Below are 27,628 nucleotides of genomic sequence, written 5' to 3'. Positions count from 1 at the left end.
TCCTTGGCCTTGGATGCTTTCAGTGATATAATAGTATTTGCCACCTCGGTTTCAGTGATTTCCTCCAAATTAAAGATGGGGAGGTCATTTTGGACAGGGCGTGGTACAAACTTGGAGGGTTTAAACAGCTGTGTGATTTCATTAACAGAGTCTAGAAAGAATGTACTTAGGTTACTAGCAAGAGTGCAGGGATCTTTCACCAGGACATTGTCTATCTTTAGTTCTAAATTGTTGTTATTCTGCTTATGGTATTTCCCTGTCATTTTATGTATGTACTCCCAGTCTTTTTTTGCAGTTTCCTTTAGCACTCTCTATGATGTAGACGTAATATTTGGCTTCGGCCTTCCGTAACACATTCGGGGCCATTGGGATTAGACGGGGCCCACTCTAGGAGGCCAGATTTTCATTACAATGTTTCACTGTGCATGAGGTTGTTTGTAGAGCTAAATCTATATTTTATATTATTGCTATGTGTCAATTGACAGTATAACCTTCCCTTCAATATGCCATAAAGAAATAATTGTTTCATCAATATGTTCCCGTTTTATAGCGTTTTGAATATGAACGTTATATCGGAATGGTCTGGTATAATTCCTGCAACGCTAGTTATAGGGCGCTAAGCTAATAATGTTAAATCGATTGGCGTTTCGGCCCTACACAAGCTAGAGTTAAAAATCAAAATGCATATGATCGGTATCATGTTCCACCATGAATGCATGAAAGGGGGGGGGGGGGGGGGGGGGAAGTCGTTTCTGATTATTGATTACCAATAACGGCATTCGTTATTGCAACAAGATACGCTGACCGGGTGGATGGCTATGAGAACAAGGCCCAATCAGGCTGAAATTGACGTCAAATCGCTCTTACCTGTGGCCGGTTGGATTCCAAAAAGAATTTCCCAGTTATTTGATCGCCATCTGGTAGATCGATATGTCCATTGGCTGATGCTATATTCCTTTACTGCATACTGAATTTGGCGTCGCAAAAAGTATTCCAGCCGATCTGGTGAAGCCATAGCTTCATACAGAATAGTATGCCCGGACCGAAAAAAAAGTGACATCCGATCTGCAACAGGGGAAACTGCATTCTCGAGACAGCGCCAATACCAGGATCTGGCCGGTACTGCACTTTCGGAGTCCCAATATGCCTTTTCCAGCCAAAATACAGCTCCGTGACAACATCCGGGATATTAAAATGGAATAAAAACAAAAACAAGCTTAACACGTATGTATATGTGGTTGGCCGTCAAGCGTCGGCTCCCAAACACGTATTTATACGTGGTTGGCCGGGAATGTGTTAAGAAGTGGGTGACTAGGTTTCGTGCATGGGAGAATTTTTGCCTGTCTGCTGTTAGGCCAGACTTTAATGCTTGTTTAAGCAATATATATCTTTTTTCCATTAGACCTCTGCATTCATTATCTATCCAGGGAAGAGTGATTTTTTGCCTTTTCCCCTGGCTCCTATTTCTGGTGAAAGATACCATTACTTTGCTTATTTTAGACAGCAAGACATTACACCCCATTTCAACATCATCACATGTATAGATTTCATTCCACTCAAGCCCTTGTAGGGCGACCTCAGGGCTATGTTGGAGATGCTTTGGGATGGTTCTGATTAATGGTTGGGGCTGAGTTTTACTGAAACGTTGTTTTGAGAGTTTCCTAGAAAATAAAATTATATTGTGGTCTGAGAGGCCTGTTAAGTAGTTATATGTTTTGGTGATTCTTTCCACTTTATTGGAGAATAGTAAATATATTCTGGTTGCTGAGTGGCTGGTGATTCTTGTGGGCTGTTCTATTAATTGAGTTAGATTATAGTGGTCTGTTATTTGTTTAAGGTTTTTTCTTAGCTTCTTATCATCCCAATTTACATTTATATCGCAGATTAAAATCACTTCATGGTTCAAATCACATGCTGTGAGTATTGATTTGAGCTGGTCATAGACTTCTACTTTAGCTTTGGGCTGACGGTACAGGCAAATCAGGGTGAACGTCATCTCTGTGGAGAGTGTAATTTAATAATAATAATAATTAGGGATGTCCGATATTATCGGCCTACCGATATTATCGACCGATATTGGCATTAAAATGTGATATCGGAAAATATCGGTATCGGTTTTCAAAAAAAAGAATATATATATTTTTACATTTCTATAACCTTTATTTACCCAGGAAAAGCAAGTAAGAACTAATTCTGATTTTATTTATTGTAAAAAGTATGCATAATGTTGTGTTAATTCCACAACAAGAGATATGTAATGTTAATTACCTGAAATTATTCCGTTTTTTGGGGGGGGGGGGGAGACCCTGCATATATCGGTATCGGTTGATATCGGTTGAAATCGGTATCGGAAATTAAGAGTTGGACAATATCGGTATATCGGTATTGGTAAAAAAGCCAATATCGAGCATCCCTAATAATAATGCATTTTATTTATAAGGCGCCTTTCAAGACACTCAAGGTCGCCGTACAACAATTTAAAAACAGTTCATTAACAATCACAATCCATTAAAAAAATTTAATCAGACATACGCCTGCCTAAATAGGTGGGTTTTGAGGTGTGTTTTAAATGGGATGATGGAGTCAATGTTCCTGATGTCGGGGGGGAGGGAGTTCCAGAGGTGAAGGCTCTTGACCCCATGGTGGACGGACGGGCTGGGGGGACGGTCAGGTTGATGGAGGAGGCAGACCTGAGGGACCGGGTGGGAATGTTGATGTGGAGGAGGTCGGACAGGTATGAAGGGGCGAGGTTGTGGATGGCCTTGAATGTATGGAGGATGATCTTGTAATCTATGCAGTGTTTAATGGGAAGCCAGTGTAGTTGGCGTAGGACAGGGGTGATGTGACTGATGACAGGGGTTCTGGTTATTATACGGGCAGCAGCGTTCTGGACCAGTTGGAGCTTATGGAGGAGTTTGTGGGGGAGACCAAAGAGAAGGGAGTTGCAATAATCAATGCGGGCGTGACCACCTGCATTTCACTATGTGACAAATAAACCTCTTGATTCTTCTTGAGTTGTCGTATTAATATGTAGCCTACAGTGATGTGCAATACACAATTGTTAAGGGGATGCAGACCAGAGGACTTCTTCCCCCATTTTCAATTCATAACATTTATGTATGAATTGTAAGATTTCAATAAATATGAACATGTTAATGCTACTACTAAAACTGAATTTATACTGAATTTGTCTTACACTTAATGCAGGGATGTTCACAGCATTTCACTTTCAACCAGGTATCTGATTAATTTAATGTAGCAACTAGTTCACCCAGTCCTTGTTGGACTGAGTGATAAGTGGTTGCCTAGTGGAGATTTAGGATTCACTGACTGTAGACTGTAAGAAAAAAAGCTGCAAGAAAACTAAATGTCTGGCATCTATGGTTTCCAAATACTGTCAAATTACAGTAAAATCAAATGCATTTACAGATTACAACCTTTATTTAATGGTTATTTTGATAAAAGGTAATTTACTGTATTTTTATAGCATTTACACTCTACACAGTAGGAAAACAAAATAATACCGGTTTTGACCAGCAGATGGCAGCGACGAGGCAGCTCCATTGGGAGGGGGCGGGGCCGGGTGGGAGGGGGCGGGGTGATGGGGCGGGGCCAGGAGAAGGGGCGTGGCTAAAACCTGTACGTATTTTCAAATCCCAATGTTGACAGCTATGGAGGGTCTCCTTTCTGAAACTGGGACATATGTATAAAATGTTAAATGGATCTGCCCCCAGTTATTTATGCTCTCGCATTGTCCTGCGTGGCCAGGTCCACGGACGACAGTTGCGGTCTGGACAGCTCTCAGTTTATGAGCCTAGAAAGGGTTCCTATTCACAGAATGGCTTTCTGTCTACAGCCTGCCGGCTGTGGAACTCTCTGCCCAGGGCCATCCAAAACTACCCCACTATTGCTGTCTTCAAGAGGGGTGTGAAGCGACATCTGCAACAATAGGTTGCAGTGGGTGCTTGGCCACCACTCTTGAAGAACAGGAACATGACATGCTGTAAGGAGGCTATTTCAGAAAATATGTTGTCTATTTTATCTACTTGTTGTATCTATCATATCTTCTTAACTCTTTCTTTGTGATTTATTGTATTCTTCTTGGGACCATGTTGGGAACAAGTCGACAGACTTTCACATGTTATCCTTGTACCCCTTGTTTTTATACTTTTGTATAAATTGTATGTACTAAATAAAAATCAAATCAATCAAATCAAATCATACTGGTTGCATGTAAATTTGATTTGCCCCAGGATATTAATGTGACCACAGGATATTAAAGTGATATGTTACATGTGTGTTTTTACGTTACACATTAAATGTAATAATTCAACTTGGTACCCATGTGTACATTTAATATTGGTTAATTAATAATTTAGTATTTGTCAATCTCATTATTTAAATACAGTCATAATGATTATTATTATTATTATTATTATTATTATTATTATTATTATTATTATTATTATTATTATTATTATTATTATTATTATTATTATTATTATTATTATTATATATTATTGTTATATTATTATTTATTATTATACAGGCCTAGGTTATAATCACAATAAAGGGGTGGTGTATTATAGAATGAAATATGAACTAAGTTAAGCACAATAGAATAGAATATAATTATGAAATGTAATATAGGCCATGGCTTTACAACTTAATAAAGCTATGTTCAAGTCTTACTGGACAAAATAAATACAAAGAAAATATGATTTTTTTTTTAATGTTATTTACATATATTTCAATTTACGGGTCAGGGTTTGGGACAGCTACTTCCCAAATAGAAAGTACCCTATAAATGATGATTTTGTATATATTTAGCTCATCACAATATAATTTACTGTAATGCCTTGGGTTTAAATAGATCATAACATATTATTAGTAAATATCTATGTCTGAATACTTAATTGTTTTGTTAAATAGTTTTTCTTGTTGTGGGACAGCACTTTGAACAAATTCAGTAGAATGTGTGAGGTTTTGTCCGCTGCTCACCAACTTTCTCTGTTTTCTTTAAGCCTACTGTTAGAAATTCCCTTCTCACTCACTCTCTCTAGCCCCCACCCTCTCGTTCTTTACTCTTGTTTACTCTCAGTGGCCACACCTGGACTATTATCAATTACCTCTCGCACCTGTGGTGGCAGGCTAATTAGTTCCCCTGTGGGCTTTAAATACCAGGGCTCTTCCCCTCGTTTCGGCGTGGGGTCGTGTTGTATTCATGCTGAGTCATATTCTCTAACATCTAGACTCTTTCGGGAGATCCTCTGGTCTACCAATGCTGTATATGGATTTCTCCAGCCTTGAGATGTTTTGCTCCAGCCTTCGTCTGCTGTCGCCGTAGCCTGTGGAGGAGACTGTTCTGCGCTCCCTGTACTTCCACGGGAGGCACCCCAGCGCTCCACTGCTGACCCCAGCGCAGCTGTTCGTCCTGACGCACATCTAGACCAACGCGCATCTCCCGGACCCTCGGGCTTGGCACGCTCTCCAGTCACCAGCGCGCAACGCGCATCTGCAAGGGCTTGGCACGCTCTCCAGTCACCAGCGCGCAACGCGCATCTTCAAGAGCTTGGCACGCTCTCCAGTCTCCAGCGCACAACGCGCATCTTCCAAGGATCCTCGTGCTTGGCACGCTCTCCAGTCACCAGCGCGCAACGCGCATCTGCAAGGGCTTGGCACGCTCTCCAGTCACCAGCGCGCAACGCGCATCTTCAAGGGCTTGGCACGCTCTCCAGTCTCCAACGCGCATTTTCCAAAGATCCTCGTGCTTGGCACACTCCTCCTCGCAGACGCACCCCGATGCGTCTCTCGGTTCCGACGTGCACACCAAGGTGTGGCGCGCCACTCTGTTCCTCGGCTCCGACAGCGGCTACCCGGTGGACGACACCCTCGCCACCGCCGCTGTTCCAGCACTCTGTTCCTCGGCTCCGACAGCGGCTACCCGGTGGACGACACCCTCGCCACCGCCACTGTTCCAGCACTCTGTTCCTCGGCTCCGACAGCGGCTACCCGGTGGACGACACCCTCGCCACCGCCACTGTTCCAGCACTCTGTTCCTCGGCTCCGACAGCGGCTACCCGGTGGACGACACCCTCGCCACCGCCACTGTTCCAGCACTCTGTTCCTCGGCTCCGACAGTCGGCTACCCGGTGGACGACACCCTCGCCACCGCCACTGTTCCAGCACTCTGTTCCTCGGCTCGGACAGCCAGCCACCCGGTGGCGATGCCCTCGCCCCGCTGCTGTCCCTGTACCATTACGCATACGCCTGGGTGAGTTTTGATTGTGATGTCACTCACCCAGCGTAATGCCTCTTGCCCCCGTTCCCGCTGCTGTTTCCTGTACCATTACGCATACGCCTGGGTGAGTTTTGATTGTGATGTCACTCACCCAGCGTAATGCCTCTTGCCCCCGTTCCCGCTGCTGTTTTCCTGTACCATTACGCATACGCCTGGGTGAGTTTTGATTGTGATGTCACTCACCCAGCGTAATGCCTCTTGCCCCCGTTCCCGCTGCTGTTTCCTGTACCATTACGCATACGCCTGGGTGAGTTTTGATTGTGATGTCACTCACCCAGCGTAATGCCTCTTGCCCCCGTTCCCGCTGCTGTTTCCTGTACCATTACGCATACGCCTGGGTGAGTTTTGATTGTGATGTCACTCACCCAGCGTAATGCCTCTTGCCCCCGTCTCGCTGCTGTTCCTGTACCATTACGCATACGCCTGGGTGAGTTTTGATTGTGATGTCACTCACCCAGCGTATTGCCTCCTTTTGTTCTCACTTAGTTAGTAGTTTGGACATTTCATCTCCCACTCTGTTTTTGTTCTCACTTGGTTAGTATTTTTGGACATTACATCTCCCCCTGTGTGTTAGTCACACGAAGATATTATTACTTTGTTACTTTGTTTGTTTGGACTGTTCTGCATCTGCTCTGTTTGTTCCCTTTTGAATATTAACCCTCTCCTCTGTTCTGCAGAGCGGCCCAGATGTTTTCCCACCAGTCCCCAGTTCCTCCCTGTCCCCAGCCCGCCTCCGCGGGTCTCTGTCCCCAGTTCCTCCCTGTTCCCCAGCCCGCCTCCGCGGGCCTCAGTCCCCTCTGTCCCTAGTTCTCCCCTTTCTAGTTCCACCTAGTTCCTGGTCCCAAGTTCTCCCCTTCTTGTTCCACCTAGTTCCTTGTCCCTAGTTCTCCTAGTCCCCAGTTCTCCTGTTCCCTAGCTCTCCTTGTCCCGACATCTCCTAGTCTCTAGTTCCTCTGTTTCCTTAACCTTCCCCTAGCGTTCCTTAAATGTTTCCCCTAGCGTTCATTAACCTTCCCTTAGTGTACCCTTTTCCTGCCCGCCTCTTAAAGGCACCTAGTTTTTCCCCTCTTGTTATATTCCTGTATTTGTGTTCTCCCTTAAAGGGACAGTGCCCTTTTTTCCCTGTCTCTCAATAAATATCTGTTTCTTGGCAAACCATCATACCTGTCTTGTGTTGTGCGATTGGGGTCGGTTACAAACCATAACAGTACGACCCCACCCAAATCGACGACCCCAGCCAGCACAGACGGTGTATGTTGAGTTTGCCTTTTTTTTTCTTGTTCCCTCTAGCTCCCCTCTAGCTTCCTTGTTAGCCTGTTATCTCCCCTGTTAGCTTGTTGGTCTCCCCGGTTAGCTCCCCTGTTAGCCTGTTGACTCCCCCATTTGCTTCCCTGTTAGCCCTGTTTAGCTCCCCTCTTAGCCCTGTTTGACCCCCCTGCAGCTTGTTAGGCCTCTACTACCAGCATGGCCCTGTCAGCTAGCTTTGCCTCGGCGGCTAGCACAGCCTCTATGTTAATGCAGCCCTTACTGCTGGCATAGGCCCTGTAGCTAGCCATGCCCTGGCAGCTAACCCAGTCCCTCAGCAGAGCCCCAGTCTGCTAGCTTAGCCCCGGCTGCTAGCACAGCCTCTATGTTTATGCAGCCCTTGCTGCTGGCATGGGCCCTGTAGCTAGCCAGGCCCAAGCAGCTAACCCGGTCCCTCTGCATGGCCTCCACTTTTTTGTGTAGTTTATCCCACTGCTAGGACTGCCCTTTCAGCTAGCAAGGTCAGTTTATCTCCCACTGCTAGGACTGCCTTTTCAGCTAGCAAGGTCAGTTTATCTCTCACTGCTAGGACTGCCTTTTCAGCTAGCAAGGTCAGTTTATCTCACACTGCTAGGACTGCCCTTCAGCTAGCAAGGTCAGTTTATCTCACACAGCTAGGACTGTCCTTCCAGCTAGCTTGTTCTCTCATGCTGGTCCAGCCCTGTCTGCCAGCCTAGCTCCGGCAGCTAGCGCAGCCTCTATGTTAATGTAGCAGTACAGCTGGCATAGGCCCTGTAGCTATCAGTGCCTTGGCAGCTACCCTTTCCCCCTGCTAGCCTAGCTCGGCAGCTAGCGCAGCCTCTATGTTGATGTAGCAGTACAGCTAGCATAGGCCCTGTAGCTATCAGTGCCTTGGCAGCTACCCTTTCCCTCTGCTAGCCCTTTCCCGGTGCTACCATGGTTACCCCTTAGCTACCCTGCTTGCCCCTCTGTTCCTCTAGACCAGTTCCTCTAGACCAGTTCTCTAGACCAGTTCTCTAGGCCAGTTCTCTAAACCAGTTCTCTAGACCGGTTCTCTAGGCCAGTTCTCTTGGCCAGTTCTCTAGGCTAGTTCTCTGGACCCAGTTCCTCTAGGCCCGGTTTCCTCTAGGCCAGTTCCTCCTGTTGCCCCTCTGCTACCCTAGTTACCCCTCGGCGACCCTGTTTCTTTTGCTAGCCCCACTCTTGTGGTGGCTTCCCCTGCTGGCTTGGCCAGTACCTTTTGTTTTTGTCTTGTTTTGCCCCCTGCCACTCTGTCTGTATTTGTTTTGGGTCGCCAGGTGGCTCCCGTTGAGGGGGGGGTACTGTGAGGTTTTGTCCGCTGCTCACCAACTTTCTCTGTTTTCTTTAAGCCTACTGTTAGAAATTCCCTTCTCACTCACTCTCTCTAGCCCCCACCCTCTCGTTCTTTACTCTTGTTTACTCTCAGTGGCCACACCTGGACTATTATCAATTACCTCTCGCACCTGTGGTGGCAGGCTAATTAGTTCCCCTGTGGGCTTTAAATACCAGGGCTCTTCCCCTCGTTTCGGCGTGGGGTCGTGTTGTATTCATGCTGAGTCATATTCTCTAACATCTAGACTCTTTCGGGAGATCCTCTGGTCTACCAATGCTGTATATGGATTTCTCCAGCCTTGAGATGTTTTTCTCCAGCCTTCGTCTGCTGTCGCCGTAGCCTGTGGAGGAGACTGTTCTGCGCTCCCTGTACTTCCACGGGAGGCACCCCAGCGCTCCACTGCTGACCCCAGCGCAGCTGTTCGTCCTGACGCACATCTAGACCAACGCGCATCTCCCGGACCCTCGGGCTTGGCACGCTCTCCAGTCACCAGCGCGCAACGCGCATCTGCAAGGGCTTGGCACGCTCTCCAGTCACCAGCGCGCAACGCGCATCTTCAAGAGCTTGGCACGCTCTCCAGTCTCCAGCGCACAACGCGCATCTTCCAAGGATCCTCGTGCTTGGCACGCTCTCCAGTCACCAGCGCGCAACGCGCATCTGCAAGGGCTTGGCACGCTCTCCAGTCACCAGCGCGCAACGCGCATCTTCAAGGGCTTGGCACGCTCTCCAGTCTCCAACGCGCATTTTCCAAAGATCCTCGTGCTTGGCACACTCCTCCTCGCAGACGCACCCCGATGCGTCTCTCGGTTCCGACGTGCACACCAAGGTGTGGCGCGCCACTCTGTTCCTCGGCTCCGACAGCGGCTACCCGGTGGACGACACCCTCGCCACCGCCGCTGTTCCAGCACTCTGTTCCTCGGCTCCGACAGCGGCTACCCGGTGGACGACACCCTCGCCACCGCCACTGTTCCAGCACTCTGTTCCTCGGCTCCGACAGCGGCTACCCGGTGGACGACACCCTCGCCACCGCCACTGTTCCAGCACTCTGTTCCTCGGCTCCGACAGCGGCTACCCGGTGGACGACACCCTCGCCACCGCCACTGTTCCAGCACTCTGTTCCTCGGCTCCGACAGTCGGCTACCCGGTGGACGACACCCTCGCCACCGCCACTGTTCCAGCACTCTGTTCCTCGGCTCGGACAGCCAGCCACCCGGTGGCGATGCCCTCGCCCCGCTGCTGTCCCTGTACCATTACGCATACGCCTGGGTGAGTTTTGATTGTGATGTCACTCACCCAGCGTAATGCCTCTTGCCCCCGTTCCCGCTGCTGTTTCCTGTACCATTACGCATACGCCTGGGTGAGTTTTGATTGTGATGTCACTCACCCAGCGTAATGCCTCTTGCCCCCGTTCCCGCTGCTGTTTTCCTGTACCATTACGCATACGCCTGGGTGAGTTTTGATTGTGATGTCACTCACCCAGCGTAATGCCTCTTGCCCCCGTTCCCGCTGCTGTTTCCTGTACCATTACGCATACGCCTGGGTGAGTTTTGATTGTGATGTCACTCACCCAGCGTAATGCCTCTTGCCCCCGTTCCCGCTGCTGTTTCCTGTACCATTACGCATACGCCTGGGTGAGTTTTGATTGTGATGTCACTCACCCAGCGTAATGCCTCTTGCCCCCGTCTCGCTGCTGTTCTTGTACCATTACGCATACGCCTGGGTGAGTTTTGATTGTGATGTCACTCACCCAGCGTATTGCCTCCTTTTGTTCTCACTTAGTTAGTAGTTTGGACATTTCATCTCCCACTCTGTTTTTGTTCTCACTTGGTTAGTATTTTTGGACATTACATCTCCCCCTGTGTGTTAGTCACACGAAGATATTATTACTTTGTTACTTTGTTTGTTTGGACTGTTCTGCATCTGCTCTGTTTGTTCCCTTTTGAATATTAACCCTCTCCTCTGTTCTGCAGAGCGGCCCAGATGTTTTCCCACCAGTCCCCAGTTCCTCCCTGTCCCCAGCCCGCCTCCGCGGGTCTCTGTCCCCAGTTCCTCCCTGTTCCCCAGCCCGCCTCCGCGGGCCTCAGTCCCCTCTGTCCCTAGTTCTCCCCTTTCTAGTTCCACCTAGTTCCTGGTCCCAAGTTCTCCCCTTCTTGTTCCACCTAGTTCCTTGTCCCTAGTTCTCCTAGTCCCCAGTTCTCCTGTTCCCTAGCTCTCCTTGTCCCGACATCTCCTAGTCTCTAGTTCCTCTGTTTCCTTAACCTTCCCCTAGCGTTCCTTAAATGTTTCCCCTAGCGTTCATTAACCTTCCCTTAGTGTACCCTTTTCCTGCCCGCCTCTTAAAGGCACCTAGTTTTTCCCCTCTTGTTATATTCCTGTATTTGTGTTCTCCCTTAAAGGGACAGTGCCCTTTTTTCCCTGTCTCTCAATAAATATCTGTTTCTTGGCAAACCATCATACCTGTCTTGTGTTGTGCGATTGGGGTCGGTTACAAACCATAACAGTACGACCCCACCCAAATCGACGACCCCAGCCAGCACAGACGGTGTATGTTGAGTTTGCCTTTTTTTTTCTTGTTCCCTCTAGCTCCCCTCTAGCTTCCTTGTTAGCCTGTTAGCTCCCCTGTTAGCTTGTTGGTCTCCCCGGTTAGCTCCCCTGTTAGCCTGTTGACTCCCCCATTTGCTTCCCTGTTAGCCCTGTTTAGCTCCCCTCTTAGCCCTGTTTGACCCCCCTGCAGCTTGTTAGGCCTCTACTACCAGCATGGCCCTGTCTGCTAGCTTTGCCTCGGCGGCTAGCACAGCCTCTATGTTAATGCAGCCCTTACTGCTGGCATAGGCCCTGTAGCTAGCCATGCCCTGGCAGCTAACCCAGTCCCTCAGCAGAGCCCCAGTCTGCTAGCTTAGCCCCGGCTGCTAGCACAGCCTCTATGTTTATGCAGCCCTTGCTGCTGGCATGGGCCCTGTAGCTAGCCAGGCCCAAGCAGCTAACCCGGTCCCTCTGCATGGCCTCCACTTTTTTGTGTAGTTTATCCCACTGCTAGGACTGCCCTTTCAGCTAGCAAGGTCAGTTTATCTCCCACTGCTAGGACTGCCTTTTCAGCTAGCAAGGTCAGTTTATCTCTCACTGCTAGGACTGCCTTTTCAGCTAGCAAGGTCAGTTTATCTCACACTGCTAGGACTGCCCTTCAGCTAGCAAGGTCAGTTTATCTCACACAGCTAGGACTGTCCTTCCAGCTAGCTTGTTCTCTCATGCTGGTCCAGCCCTGTCTGCCAGCCTAGCTCCGGCAGCTAGCGCAGCCTCTATGTTAATGTAGCAGTACAGCTGGCATAGGCCCTGTAGCTATCAGTGCCTTGGCAGCTACCCTTTCCCCCTGCTAGCCTAGCTCGGCAGCTAGCGCAGCCTCTATGTTGATGTAGCAGTACAGCTAGCATAGGCCCTGTAGCTATCAGTGCCTTGGCAGCTACCCTTTCCCTCTGCTAGCCCTTTCCCGGTGCTACCATGGTTACCCCTTAGCTACCCTGCTTGCCCCTCTGTTCCTCTAGACCAGTTCCTCTAGACCAGTTCTCTAGACCAGTTCTCTAGGCCAGTTCTCTAAACCAGTTCTCTAGACCGGTTCTCTAGGCCAGTTCTCTTGGCCAGTTCTCTAGGCTAGTTCTCTGGACCCAGTTCCTCTAGGCCCGGTTTCCTCTAGGTTAGTTCCTCCTGTTGCCCCTCTGCTACCCTAGTTACCCCTCGGCGACCCTGTTTCTTTTGCTAGCCCCACTCTTGTGGTGGCTTCCCCTGCTGGCTTGGCCAGTACCTTTTGTTTTTGTCTTGTTTTGCCCCCTGCCACTCTGTCTGTATTTGTTTTGGGTCGCCAGGTGGCTCCCGTTGAGGGGGGGGTACTGTGAGGTTTTGTCCGCTGCTCACCAACTTTCTCTGTTTTCTTTAAGCCTACTGTTAGAAATTCCCTTCTCACTCACTCTCTCTAGCCCCCACCCTCTCGTTCTTTACTCTTGTTTACTCTCAGTGGCCACACCTGGACTATTATCAATTACCTCTCGCACCTGTGGTGGCAGGCTAATTAGTTCCCCTGTGGGCTTTAAATACCAGGGCTCTTCCCCTCGTTTCGGCGTGGGGTCGTGTTGTATTCATGCTGAGTCATATTCTCTAACATCTAGACTCTTTCGGGAGATCCTCTGGTCTACCAATGCTGTATATGGATTTCTCCAGCCTTGAGATGTTTTGCTCCAGCCTTCGTCTGCTGTCGCCGTAGCCTGTGGAGGAGACTGTTCTGCGCTCCCTGTACTTCCACGGGAGGCACCCCAGCGCTCCACTGCTGACCCCAGCGCAGCTGTTCGTCCTGACGCACATCTAGACCAACGCGCATCTCCCGGACCCTCGGGCTTGGCACGCTCTCCAGTCACCAGCGCGCAACGCGCATCTGCAAGGGCTTGGCACGCTCTCCAGTCACCAGCGCGCAACGCGCATCTTCAAGAGCTTGGCACGCTCTCCAGTCTCCAGCGCACAACGCGCATCTTCCAAGGATCCTCGTGCTTGGCACGCTCTCCAGTCACCAGCGCGCAACGCGCATCTGCAAGGGCTTGGCACGCTCTCCAGTCACCAGCGCGCAACGCGCATCTTCAAGGGCTTGGCACGCTCTCCAGTCTCCAACGCGCATTTTCCAAAGATCCTCGTGCTTGGCACACTCCTCCTCGCAGACGCACCCCGATGCGTCTCTCGGTTCCGACGTGCACACCAAGGTGTGGCGCGCCACTCTGTTCCTCGGCTCCGACAGCGGCTACCCGGTGGACGACACCCTCGCCACCGCCGCTGTTCCAGCACTCTGTTCCTCGGCTCCGACAGCGGCTACCCGGTGGACGACACCCTCGCCACCGCCACTGTTCCAGCACTCTGTTCCTCGGCTCCGACAGCGGCTACCCGGTGGACGACACCCTCGCCACCGCCACTGTTCCAGCACTCTGTTCCTCGGCTCCGACAGCGGCTACCCGGTGGACGACACCCTCGCCACCGCCACTGTTCCAGCACTCTGTTCCTCGGCTCCGACAGTCGGCTACCCGGTGGACGACACCCTCGCCACCGCCACTGTTCCAGCACTCTGTTCCTCGGCTCGGACAGCCAGCCACCCGGTGGCGATGCCCTCGCCCCGCTGCTGTCCCTGTACCATTACGCATACGCCTGGGTGAGTTTTGATTGTGATGTCACTCACCCAGCGTAATGCCTCTTGCCCCCGTTCCCGCTGCTGTTTCCTGTACCATTACGCATACGCCTGGGTGAGTTTTGATTGTGATGTCACTCACCCAGCGTAATGCCTCTTGCCCCCGTTCCCGCTGCTGTTTTCCTGTACCATTACGCATACGCCTGGGTGAGTTTTGATTGTGATGTCACTCACCCAGCGTAATGCCTCTTGCCCCCGTTCCCGCTGCTGTTTCCTGTACCATTACGCATACGCCTGGGTGAGTTTTGATTGTGATGTCACTCACCCAGCGTAATGCCTCTTGCCCCCGTTCCCGCTGCTGTTTCCTGTACCATTACGCATACGCCTGGGTGAGTTTTGATTGTGATGTCACTCACCCAGCGTAATGCCTCTTGCCCCCGTCTCGCTGCTGTTCCTGTACCATTACGCATACGCCTGGGTGAGTTTTGATTGTGATGTCACTCACCCAGCGTATTGCCTCCTTTTGTTCTCACTTAGTTAGTAGTTTGGACATTTCATCTCCCACTCTGTTTTTGTTCTCACTTGGTTAGTATTTTTGGACATTACATCTCCCCCTGTGTGTTAGTCACACGAAGATATTATTACTTTGTTACTTTGTTTGTTTGGACTGTTCTGCATCTGCTCTGTTTGTTCCCTTTTGAATATTAACCCTCTCCTCTGTTCTGCAGAGCGGCCCAGATGTTTTCCCACCAGTCCCCAGTTCCTCCCTGTCCCCAGCCCGCCTCCGCGGGTCTCTGTCCCCAGTTCCTCCCTGTTCCCCAGCCCGCCTCCGCGGGCCTCAGTCCCCTCTGTCCCTAGTTCTCCCCTTTCTAGTTCCACCTAGTTCCTGGTCCCAAGTTCTCCCCTTCTTGTTCCACCTAGTTCCTTGTCCCTAGTTCTCCTAGTCCCCAGTTCTCCTGTTCCCTAGCTCTCCTTGTCCCGACATCTCCTAGTCTCTAGTTCCTCTGTTTCCTTAACCTTCCCCTAGCGTTCCTTAAATGTTTCCCCTAGCGTTCATTAACCTTCCCTTAGTGTACCCTTTTCCTGCCCGCCTCTTAAAGGCACCTAGTTTTTCCCCTCTTGTTATATTCCTGTATTTGTGTTCTCCCTTAAAGGGACAGTGCCCTTTTTTCCCTGTCTCTCAATAAATATCTGTTTCTTGGCAAACCATCATACCTGTCTTGTGTTGTGCGATTGGGGTCGGTTACAAACCATAACAGAATGCCCCATATACAGCACTATTGTACATACTATATACATGTTGTACATACTTTTTCAGATGTATGATGTGTTTTGGGAATGCACTGTGATTGATTGTCAGACAGACAGACAGACAGACAGACAAAATATATATATATATATATATATATATATATATATATATATATATATAGATAGATAGATAGATAGATAGATAGATAGATAGATAGATAGATAGATAGATAGATAGATAGATAGATAGATAGATAGATAGATAGATAGATAGATAGATAGATAGATAGATCTATAGATCTAGATACCTGTTCTTGCTGCCATTGCGGAAGCTGAAGCACATGCAGAGGAGGATACACAGCAGCCCCAGACACACACCGACTATGATGCCGGTCACTGCATGGATGTCCAGCTCTACACAAAGCACAGGAGAGAAATACTGTTAAACAACTGAGAATAGTAGAACCCTCTGGGGTCGGAGCTCCTGTGTGCTCCCGTGTGCAGGAGAACAAAGGGTTCGAAAATGGGTGAAAACTGCCTCGTCTCGGCCGAGAGGATTCTTCATAAATGCCGAAAATGTTGCGCATTTCAGAAATAGGTCAAAATAGAGAAAATGGTATTTTTTTGTGCTTTGAAATGTTCTATATCTGTTTCCTTATTTGCAAAACTTTACAAAAATGTACACGCACGCACACACCCAGAGACGGAGCGGGTGTGTGCGCTTTGAATAGGTTTTGGACACATAACTTCCCCGCAGAGACTGTCGCTGCCCCCCTCCAGCGTGTAGCACTGGACAGATTCTAATAAAACAACACCTTGGCTTTCATATGAATTATCTCTCGCAATAATATTCATGGGACTTGACTTTTTGCCGAGTCGTTGCGCGAGTTGGACGTTTTATTTATTTTATCACTGTAGGCTACCATAGTGCAGGTTCATGACAGCAACGTTAGTGACTTGGTTGAAACGTGATTCCGGAGTGATACCTAAATGCATTCTGTTTCATTCAGAGAGAGAGAGAGGGGGGGGGGAGGGAGAGTGTGTCTGCGTGTGTGTGCGAGCAGCACATGTGAGCCGCAGTGTTTCTCTCCTTTGGAAACTAGCGATAACAACAATAACACTTCCGGTCTGGGGGTTTAAAAATAAAAGAGCGAAGTCTAAAACAGGAAGGACGTTTATTTTGTACATTTGTGCCAGCGTTACAGCATTTTCAGTCTTTCTGTGCTCGCATTTTCAGTGGTTTCGTTTGGACGCACATATTTCTGAACTGAGAACTGAATTAGTTCATGTAGAAAGTGAACTTTCCCAACGCTGCCCATGTGATATATAATTCATTTATTTCAATTGTAGTTTTACAGTGACATTTCTGAAGAACCAATATAAATAGAAGTAAATGTGATACAACCATGAGGGCCATGTCTCGATTTATGGCTCTATATAGTTTTTATAAAACATTTGCATAGTTTTTTTTGTATATATAGTGATATTGATATAGATCAACTTTGAGTATCATGCATCTCGGCCCAGAATGTCCTCGATAATAGCTGTTTCAGTCAGAGAGAGAGAGAGGGGGGAGGGAAAGTGAGAGCCGGTACTTGACTTTGACTTGAAATTGACTAACAAAGGGACTAACTAACAAAGGTGAATGGGTCTCAATCTCGAACGAATTTACGACCAAACATTTCGTTTTAGCCAGATTTCGGCCCATTTAAGACATATTAGGGCTGGGAGCGGGAGTCCCCAAATTTTCCTGAAATCAGATTTGATCGTGGCTGAGAGCAGATTTAAGAGTGCTGAGGAGCAGTCTTATGATTGATTGACTAATTTAAAATTGTATTAACTTGACAGACTGTGTTCTCATAGTTTCTCAAGTTCAAGTTTCAAGTTTCTTTAATAGTTGTCATACAGAAGTACAGAATACTTTTGTACAAAATGCTTCTTACTGTTGCGCTCCAGAGACTGTGCATGACAAGATAAGTATGAAATAAAAACATAGTAAAAATTAGAAGAAAAAAAAGAGGTCACAGTGTTCAGTTTAGACATATGTACAATGTTCGTAGACGTAGTTACCATACAATATACAATACTGTGCAGTGTACTAATATACAATACTATATAGTGCAAGGCATAAATGGACGAGGTGCAGTTTAGGTACAATTCACAGTAGGTGTACGAGTTGTAGTGCAAATCCTTTATCAATAAATATAAAGTGTAAGTGTGTTTGTGTGATCTAAAGTGTGGAGAGTGGGTGCTGCAGTGTGTTGTTTGTTTGAGTGAGTGTGTGTGTGCGTGTGGGTGTGTGTGCTGTGTGCATTTGATGGTTGTTGCATAGTGATTATTGTTCGTTTAGCGATTATTGTTCGTTTAGCAGCCTGATGGCCTGGGGATAGAAGCTCCTTCTGAGTCTTTCTGTGCTCGCCATAAGACTCCGGTATCGCTTGCCTGACGGCAGCAGTTCAAAGAGGCAGTTGTTCGGGTGGCTCGAGTCCTTAATAATTCTCTTAGCCTTCCCCTTGCACCGCTTGTTGTAAATGTTCTGGAGGGTGGGAAGCCCCCCTCTAATTGTGCGTTCGGCTGAACGTGTCACTCTTTGTAGTCTGCTACGGTCTTGTGCAGTGCTATTCCCAAACCAGGAGGTGATGTTGCCGGTCAGGATGCTCTCTATTGTACATGAGTAGAAGTTCCTAAGGATCTTCTGACTGACTTGGAACTTCCTTAGGCGCCTGAGGAAGTAGAGGCGTTGTCGTGCCTTCTTCACAACACTGTCAATGTGTGTGGTCCATGTCAAGTCCTCGGATATGTGGGCTCCGAGGTACTTGAAACTGTTCACTCTCTCAACTGGTGCCCCGTCGATGCTGAGGGGGCTGTAGTCCTTGACCCCCGACCTCCTGAAGTCCACAATCATCTCTTTTGTTTTGCTGACGTTCAGGGAGAGGCAGTTCTCCTGACACCACTGTGACAGGTTCTCTACCTCTTCCAGGTAGGCCCTTTCGTCGTTGGCAGAGATCAGGCCCACCACTACTGTGTCATCAGCAAATTTGATGATGGTGTTGTTGTTCCGCTGTGCTACGCAGTCATGTGTGTACAGGGAGTAGAGGAGGGGGCTCAGAACACAGCCCTGGGGGGCCCCTATGTTGAGCGTGATGGATGAGGAGGTGCAGTTGCCGGCTCTTACCACCTGGGGTCTGCCCGTCAGGAAGTCCAGGACCCACTGGCACAGGTCATAGTTCAAGCCCAGGTCCCTGAGCTTGGCTATGAGTTTGGAGGGGACTATGGTATTGAATGCTGAGCTGTAGTCGATGAACAGCATTCTCACATAGTTCCCTTTCCTCTTGTCCAGATGTGATGCTGCTGTGTGCAGCACATGGGCTATGGCGTCCTCCGTGGACCTGTTGGGGCGATATGCAAATTGCAGAGGGTCCAGGTTGATTGGGAGGGAGGAACAGATGTAGCCCTTCACTAGCTTCTCAAAGCACTTCATGGCTATGGAGGTGAGGGCTACAGGGCGGTAGTCGTTGAGGCAAGCGGGCGTAGATTTTTTGGGTACAGGGATGATGGTGGACTTCTTCAGACAGGTGGGGATGAATGATAGTGATATCAACACACAATAGTTCATATCAACACTACAGGCCTCCTTGGAATTAATGACTTAATCATAATTAAAATAAATATGACAAGAGTTGTACGATAAGAAATTACGCATTTGATGTCGGAAAAATAAATAATATGGATTCATCTGATCACAGGGCAGCTGCTTAACCATATCTGAACCAGCTATTTTGGACAAATGTATAATTACTTTAATTACTCAGATATTCAAACACAATTATGCAATTATTGTGAAATGATTGAAAATAATAATTATTTAATGCCTTCTGTGGAATTTGTATTTCTTATTTGTTACACATCTGTTTGAATGATTAATTATATACATTTGAAAGAATGCAGGTCAACATGCAATGTATCCCATTGATTGGTATACAATGGGACAGACCTTTGTTTGATTGATTGATTGAAAACTTTATTAACAGATTGCAGAATGGGTACAGTACAGTACAGCTCAATTACATACAATTGTTAAGGGGATGCAGACCAGAGAAAGACTTTCGTCTTGTTTACATCATGGTCCCCCATTTTCAATTCATCATAACATATATGACACACACGACACAGATAGACAGTACTGCTACATCTAAACATTTATGACATACCAGATTTGCAAATACAGTACTGTTTGTGATACAAAAAGAGTCCAGAAAAGAGAGTACATTTGACGTAGAAACTGTTGGAGGAGGTTGGGTAGGAGGGGTGGGTGGGGGATAGACTTACACTGTACAAGCAAAACTGTACATTGGAATATTGACAAAACCATACTTGGTCATTTACTGTACATTGGAGGGGGTTGATATAGCTATAAACCTGCATTCCTTTGAATATATCATTAATCAATTAAACTTATATTGAAATATACTATATAGCCTATACACCAACACTGAAATGACAGTGGATAAATAAATAAGAACTAAAGCTAATCGGTGGAAATAGACTGCATTAATATTCTTGTGTGCGCCTACGAATGAACAGTATAGGCTTAATTATGGAATAATAAGCCATACTGCGTTCATTCATTACGCCCGCCGTAGGATATTATATTTCATTCATTCATTCATATACAGTACTGCGCGCGCGCGTGTGTGTGTGTGTGTGTGCGCGCTGCGGCAGGTGTACCACGAGCTGTATATGATGCCAATACATTAATCTAATCTAGTTTTGATGGCTCGCAAGACTCGCAAAGCACTTCCGCCATTCCATTTTCACACAGCTGCGTCACTAGTTGCCTTATAAGGAGCTCTGGAGGCGTTGTTTTGTATGCAAATTACCTGAACAGGAACGCACGTTTCGAGTTTAAGACAGAATGCCATTCTCCAAGCAGATATCACATCATATCATTTGTGCGACCGTTTCAGCCACTTAAGACATAATCAGCACGTTCAGGACTCAGAGTGAACTTGTCATTGATTCTGTCTCAGTGGTTCCAAGATAAGTCTTCCAGAATAGCTCTTTGAACAATTTTCGGGAATGAGACACAATGTGTTGCCTTCTGGGAATGTAGTCTTTCATCAAATGGCTGAGAAATTTCTTTGATTCTTTCAAGCCCTGAATCACAGATTTGGTTAGAGTGTTATCAGCATTTTTCATAGGACATTGATTGAAAAATATCTGCTTTGATTTGTACAAGTGATGGCTTATTTTGAAGGTATGAACCTGTACTTTCATATCATGTAAAAAAAAATTATAAAGTGAAAATCCCCAGAAAGACCACAGAAAGGGGGGGGGGGGGGGGGTGTCAGAATTCCAAAATAGCCCAAACCCCAGAGGGTTAAGACAATGAAAAAGGCAGCACTCGGGGGGGGGGGGGGGGGGGTCAACAGTAGATGCCACATAGAAGTAGTATACCATATGGAAGCTGGGAACCTGAGGATTAATCTGAGATGCAGCTCAGCATCTTGGCACACACAGACCACAACATTTTCTAGTAATAAATCTGTAAGTCCATTTGATGTTTTCAGAGGAACAATGTTTAGAGTATTGTATTCATTCATAGCTAAAGACAGTAAAGGGCAAGCACTTTCTGGTGATATATCACATTCACACTCTTAAGTGATTTGGATTGATTTTAAAACTGCAAATACATGGGCTGTCTAAAATCAAAATGGTTTAAAATGGTTCTGCAGTGCAAGGGTTCATTCATGTCTCATTCGTAAGATGTTGCAGACATTTTTGGGTTGATACAATTTGTTACACAGATTTTGTGCAAAATGTAACCATTTTTGACCACTCAAGAATTGATAAACATAGTCAAATATCCCTCCACACCGAAGCTGGCAATGGAGTAACACGCGGTTTGTTTGAGCTCTCGTCGAGTCTCAATTATTTTAATTTAATAAGCTTTCTACTTCACAAAACTTGGTGAATTTTACTCAGGATACATTGACTAAGCCAGTGGACAATGGGTCTCATTCCCGAATATTTTCCAAAGAGTTCTCTTGGAAGACTTATCTTGGAACCGACTGAGACACAATCAATGACAAGTTCACTCTGAGTCCCCAACGTGCTGGGAATATGTCTTAAGTGGCTCAAACGGTCGCATCTGTGATATCTGCGTTGGGGAATGGCACCATGTCTCAAACGCGAATGCGCGTCCCCGTTCAGGTAATTTGCATACAAAACAATGTCTCCAGAGCTCCTTATAAGGCAACTAATGATGCAGCCGTGTGAAAATGGACGCGGAAGCGCTTTGCGACCCATCGAAATTAGATTAGATTAATGTATTGGCATCATATATAGTACAGCTCGGTGCACCTGCCGCAGTGCGCGCGCACACACAAACACACGCGCGCACAGTACTGTATAGCCTACGCACGTAATGAATGAACGCAGTATAGGCTTATTATTCCATTAATGACTTGTTTCATTAGGAGAGCAGCAAAGCCCTGTAGACCGTATACAGTCAACCATGCAGTCCGCTCATGGTACGCCCGACTCTGGCGGCCTTAATATGTGTACAGTACTGTATTAAGGCCGCCAGAGTCTTGTGTGCGCCAGTATGGCCTACGTGTCTAATGAATGAACAGTAGGCTTATATTATTCTAGTTACTTGTTTCATCAGGATTTAGTAGATACTATATATGTGACCGAGTCCAGGGTTTGTGCCTACATGTCTCCATTTTCATTTTCCAGATTTTTCCAGATTGTGAAAGTACAGAATGTAAGCTTTCAAATGATGTGTCATACTTTGAAATATGAGAATGTTTTGAATATCATATATTCATTTAAATCTTGTAACTCAGTCTGTTGTCTAAAACACTCAAGGGGAGAAAACGCCTCTCAAAGATGTTCACACTTCAGATAGTTGGGGGGGGGGGGGGGGGGGGGCGTGGACAACTACCCTCACCTGAATGCGTCCATCGTTAACGTTAATGACTCTCTCTGTGTGAATGCCTTTACCTGGCTCAGTTCATCTGAATCCTAACACGCAGCTCTATTCAGATGCAAAAAATCTTCTCAATGCCAATGTCAAGGTCCTCGCTAAGGTTCTGGCTCGTCGGTTGGAGGGGGTTCTCCCCTCCATCATCTCGCCAGATCAAACAGGCTTTATCAAGAACTGGTACTCTTTCTTTAACATCAGACGCCTCCTAAATATCCTCTATAGCCCCTCTCCACCCGGACCACCTGAGGTGGTTCTTTCTCTCAATGCTGAAAAGGTGTTCGACCGGGTGGAGTGGGGCTATCTTTTCCACGCACTGGAGAGGTTTGGATTTGGACCTGGATTTGGCCCTAAACTCATAGCTTGGATCAAAATTCTATACACGTCCCCGATGGATGCCGTTCACACCAACAACAATCTATCCACTTACTTTGAACTCCATAGGGGCATGAGACAGGGATGTCCCTTATCTCCACTCCTTTTTGCGATCGCAATGGAGCCACTGCCACTGGCTCTGAGGCAGAACACCGATATCAATGGGATCATGCGTGCAGGTGCGGAGCATAAAGTCTCGCTTTACGTGGACGATATGCTGTTGTATATATCACAACCCCAAACGAGTCTTCCCCAGTTAATGGCCCTACTTGCAGACTTCGGAAAAATATCTGGCTACAAAATCAACATGTTAATATGATAGTATGTGACTGCCTAACTGTTCCTCTAGAGGGCGCTATATGTGTAAGGAGACGCAGCTGTTGTGGTTGACGTCAGGTAAGAGGGTATAAAAGGGATTGTTCCCTCCCCCTCTGTCTCTTCCCATCTACCTCTCACAGAGAGAAGGTCTCGTGGTACTTGTGTGCAATGTAAATAAACCACACCGGTTAAAGGCTAAAGAAGGACCTTTGTCGTCATGACCATATTATTGTTGCTCCCCAGGTGACTCTGTCAACACTTATGACTTGCAAACGGCAATCTTCCTTAACTCATTCCCCGCCAACACCATTTATATACGTTATTGGGCGCCATCCTTTGAACGCCAACCACGTATATATACGTTATTTGATAGTTTTTCGATTTTAATATTCTATTCAATGTCAGGGACCCATATGTTGCCGTTAGAAGGCACACTGCGACCCCAAGGGTGCAGTACCTGTTACAATGTGTTGTGGTGGCGAGCAGTGAGTGGGGCTCAAACGCGAGACAGAGAAACGAGTCAGGAAGCGAAGGTAGCAATGCAAGGGTCTTTACTGGCAGTAGTAACAGGGTAACGTTACAACAAGGCACGGAGGAACAGAACACAGTAGTGGCACAGCCGGGCTAGCTCGGGGGAAAACGTGACACAGACTACAAATGAAACCTGACAAGAAAATGAACTGAGCACGAAACAAAAGAGCATCAAAAACAGGAGCACTAGCATACACTTACTATTGACAGGGAACAAGGGATAATCCGCGAACGGCAGGATAAGAACACAAACCACAGAGTACAGGGGGCTTCACGAACGACAGGCAGGGAACACGGGAAAACACGGAAGACTGGGTACAGGGAACACGGAGCAGGATTCAGGATACGAGCAACAGGATTCAGGGATAAGCAACAATGACGCCACAGGGAGACACGGGGCAGGCAGGAATATATACGTTGTTGATTACAAACAAGCACCAGCTGGGGGGACTGACTAAACACGACATGACCAGAATACAAGACAAGACTAAATACAGTAGATACAGACACAGGGGAGACATCACTAGACTAGACAACGGGGCACAGCACAGATAGCAGATACACAGGGAGCAGATTGGTGAGCATGACAGAGAACAGATTAATAAACACAGACAAAAACAAAAACACATGCAGAGCATAACCAACTGCAGTAGTGACGACAGGCCGCTGGTTGGCAGCAGAGGACAGTCTATGAGTCCAGGAACACTACACTGTTCATGAGGCCAGAGAGAGGCTGATTGTAACAGTACTGGCCAGATCCTCCCAGGTGGCAGTATCGATAGTGCAGTAAACCCTGTTCAAGACTCTGTGTTATACTCAAATGTCTCCGGGTGCAATTTTCTGGGTCGGGCAAGTCGAGCGGTTCTCCCGATTGCATTGAAGCGCGTCAAATGCTCCCGATCCATATGTTGTGGTAGGTTATGTCGTGGACCAGATGGACATCAGATGGACCAGATGGCGATCAAACAATTGGAATATTATTTTTGGAATACTCCCGATCACAGGTAAGGACTATCTGATGTCAATTCTAGCTTGATAGTGCAATGTTTTTATACCGACCCAGCTGATCAGCATTTTTGTGTTCAATACGAATGCCGTTACTGGAAATCAAAGAATCAGAAACGAACCCTGCCCCCCCCGCCTTTCATGCATTCATGATGAAACATAATACCTATTATATACATTTGATTTGGGAATAGTAGCGTGTCCAGGCAAGAAACGCCAACGTTTATAGTAGAATTCACGTATAAGGCTATAACTCAGCCTTTCGGGAATGACCCCAGACCACTCTGAAATTATACTTATATTCACCACAGGATAACGTGCGAACGTATGCATGGAAAAATTTTCTCTTTTTTGCATCTTGGACGGAAGAAAGTCACTGTCAAATGACCATAGTATTGTCCCCATAGCTATAATATAGAATATAGATATAGCTCTACAAACAAGGTGACACACGCCTATCTTTAAAGCGTGGCATAGCTACAACGGGACCCGTCTAATCCCTGGCGGTCAATAAGTTAAATGTTGAGCCTCTGGAACAATCATTTAATATTTCCCATCTGGCAACATACATAGGGGGCATATTACTATATAATTATCCAAAAAAATAACATGCATGCTAGCAATCCTCTTTTCAGTGCATGTCTGAACTACAACTTCTCCAGTAATCCCCTCATTTGAGACAAACAGTGAAGAGGCATAAGGCTATTACATCCAACTGAAATTTGGCGAGAGCTGATCCTAATTGATATTCAGCTATTCTGAGGGTGTGTTTGGAGAGGAGGAAGGGACAGATGGCCCTACCAGCCGCTTGAGCCTCATTCACACTGCATACTGCTACAAATAACACAAAATAAACCTGCTACTGTGTTTTGCGGCCAGCAGCACCATTCAAGCCAGCTATGGATAGGGAAGGGGAGGCAGGGGAAGGGACTCCACTGGAAGAGTAAAGGCCCTTTCATATTCCAGACATAGCATACAGATGCAGCTCTCAGGCTTCTGAGCTCTGCTCTGCTACTGCGGTAATCATGCACCATTAACCTGGCAGTGCTGTTAACAAGGCGTTAATGATACTGCCCCCTGCAGTAGAGGTTCGATTTTTAAGAGCTGGATCTGTATGTGGATAGGTGTCCGTTAGGGTCCAGTGGACGTCAGCATGTCTGCACACCACAGAAAACTTGCCTGTACATGGAGGCTATGTAGCGGTAAGCGCTTTAAGTGTGGCCATAGCTTATTTCTGTGCTCTACAACTGCTGCGACCATGTCCCTGAGTGCGTTCCCAAGAGGCTCACTTTGACTAACAGTTCTAAAGCAGCCAGGCAATGTTCGCTTCTGTAAAATGAGAAGTGGGGTGGGCAGGGGATCGAGTTGTACCGGTATCATGATAGAAGCCCGGCACTAAAAACGCTGATTGATGGAATTGCAAAAGTGTATGAAAAGTGTATGAGATAGCGGGTCTTTACAGCAAAATTATATGAGGGTTGAGAAAGTGCTATTCACAGCAATTCTGGCTACAGTGCACAGAGAGCGATGATTCAAAGATCTCCCAGGGGTGGCTGATGAGATTGACCCGGACCCTCTTTGATTTTCCATCTTTAATATTCTCATCAAAAGACCCCAGGATGGAAGGTAGAGAGTGGCGGCAGCATCCCCACAGCGCACTGCCCCCTGATGGCAGGAAGCCATTATCCTCTTTATTGTCAATACATGTGTGTGTGTGTGTGTGTGTGTGTGTGTGTGTGTGTGTGTGTGTGTGTGTGTGTGTGTGCGTGTGTGTGTGCGTGTGTGCGACGTGCGTGCGTGCGTGTGTGTATGTATACATGAGAAAGGGGCAATCCATGGTCTTGTAGGAGAGGCCAAGGCAGAGCAGGGGCAGGGGGAAAGTCGGCATTTGTCCTGGACCATGACACTTTTACTTTTGTATCTGGGTATTTCTACTTTTACTTAAGTAAAGGATCTGTGTACTTCTGATCCGATACCAAACTAAACTAATTTAACCATGTTTTAGCAAATACATTATCAACCAAAATGATTTGACCATGCGCATCCTTAAACCTCTCCGGTTTCCCTGACAGTGTATTATATCATAACTTTGAAGACACCCACCATATTTCTGAGGGGGCGTGTGCACATCCTTGATGGGGGAATAGGGTCCAGGGCCGACCTCTGTGGATGCTCCCATCTTGAAGAAGTACCAAGTACCGCCGGACAACCCCTGTACCTCCACACTGGTAATGGTCCCTGAGAGAGAAAGATAGAGCGAGAGAGCGAGAGGGAGAGAGAGAGAGCGAGAGAGAGCGAGAGATAGAGAGAGAGAGAGAGAGAGAGAGAGAGAGAGAGAGGGAGAGAGACAATGATGATCTGCAGGAGGTAGACATTTTTTCACATTTCTTGTTGTCCAAACAAAAAATGCCAGATAATTATAACTGAGTATAGCTCCATCTTTATTGTAAAGATTCCCAAAATTCCCCCCACAAGTACAGAAGTTATCATTTGCTCTTGGAGAACATGATAAATCCATGTAGATAGCGGCAACGGTTCTATGACAATGTCACAACCTCAAAAGAGAGAAGAACTAGGTATGAATTCATATTTTTGCTATAATCACTTTAGTTTGTTTCCTAAGTGTATCACTAAATGTCAGCGGAGGAAATGTGAATGTTTAAAATAGTGTCTGTTTAAAAAAATAAAAAAATCTACATTCTCAGATTAGGATAGCTTGTTTGACTGTTTGCCAGTTCTTGACCTGAAGATAAAGTTTGGAAACCTTTGATAGGAAAGCGTGAGGCATTAAAGATTGCTGATGGTTTATTGGTTGTGGGCAATGTAACCATGAATGGCAATAGGCAGAATGCTCTGCTTCTGACAGACATGTGTTGAGCACAATATGCCTACAGCAGAGGAGTGAACACACCAAATGTGACCAGGCACAGACTTTAGGGTTTTGTTGAGCAATCTTCACATTTCATCTTCACATTTTCATCATGATATGAAAGTACAGGTTCATACCTTCAAAATAAGCCATCACTTGTACAAATCAAGCAGATACTTTATCAATCTATGTCTTATGAATCATGCTTATAACAC

General features: G+C 46.9%; 1 protein-coding gene across 1 annotated transcript in view; it reads right to left on the bottom strand.

Moving 5' to 3' along the window:
- igdcc4 (immunoglobulin superfamily, DCC subclass, member 4) overlaps positions 1-27,628 on the bottom strand; it is a gene marked incomplete at its 3' end in the record, with an annotated part of 355,876 nt that overhangs the window by 48,628 nt on the left and 279,620 nt on the right. Inside the window, exons 16-17 of the mRNA XM_084337406.1 lie at positions 26,648-26,782; positions 15,636-15,741 (exon numbers count right to left, since the gene is read on the bottom strand). Coding sequence (XP_084193532.1) covers positions 15,636-15,741; positions 26,648-26,782 — 241 coding nt within the window. The remainder of the gene's footprint in view (positions 1-15,635; positions 15,742-26,647; positions 26,783-27,628) is intronic.

Source organism: Notolepis coatsorum (genome assembly GCF_963971535.1).
Source record: "Notolepis coatsorum genome assembly, chromosome: 20".
In the NCBI taxonomy this organism is placed as follows: domain Eukaryota; kingdom Metazoa; phylum Chordata; class Actinopteri; order Aulopiformes; family Paralepididae; genus Notolepis; species Notolepis coatsorum.
The sequence above is the reverse complement of the archived record's forward strand: the minus strand, read 5'-3'. Positions and strand labels throughout refer to the sequence as shown.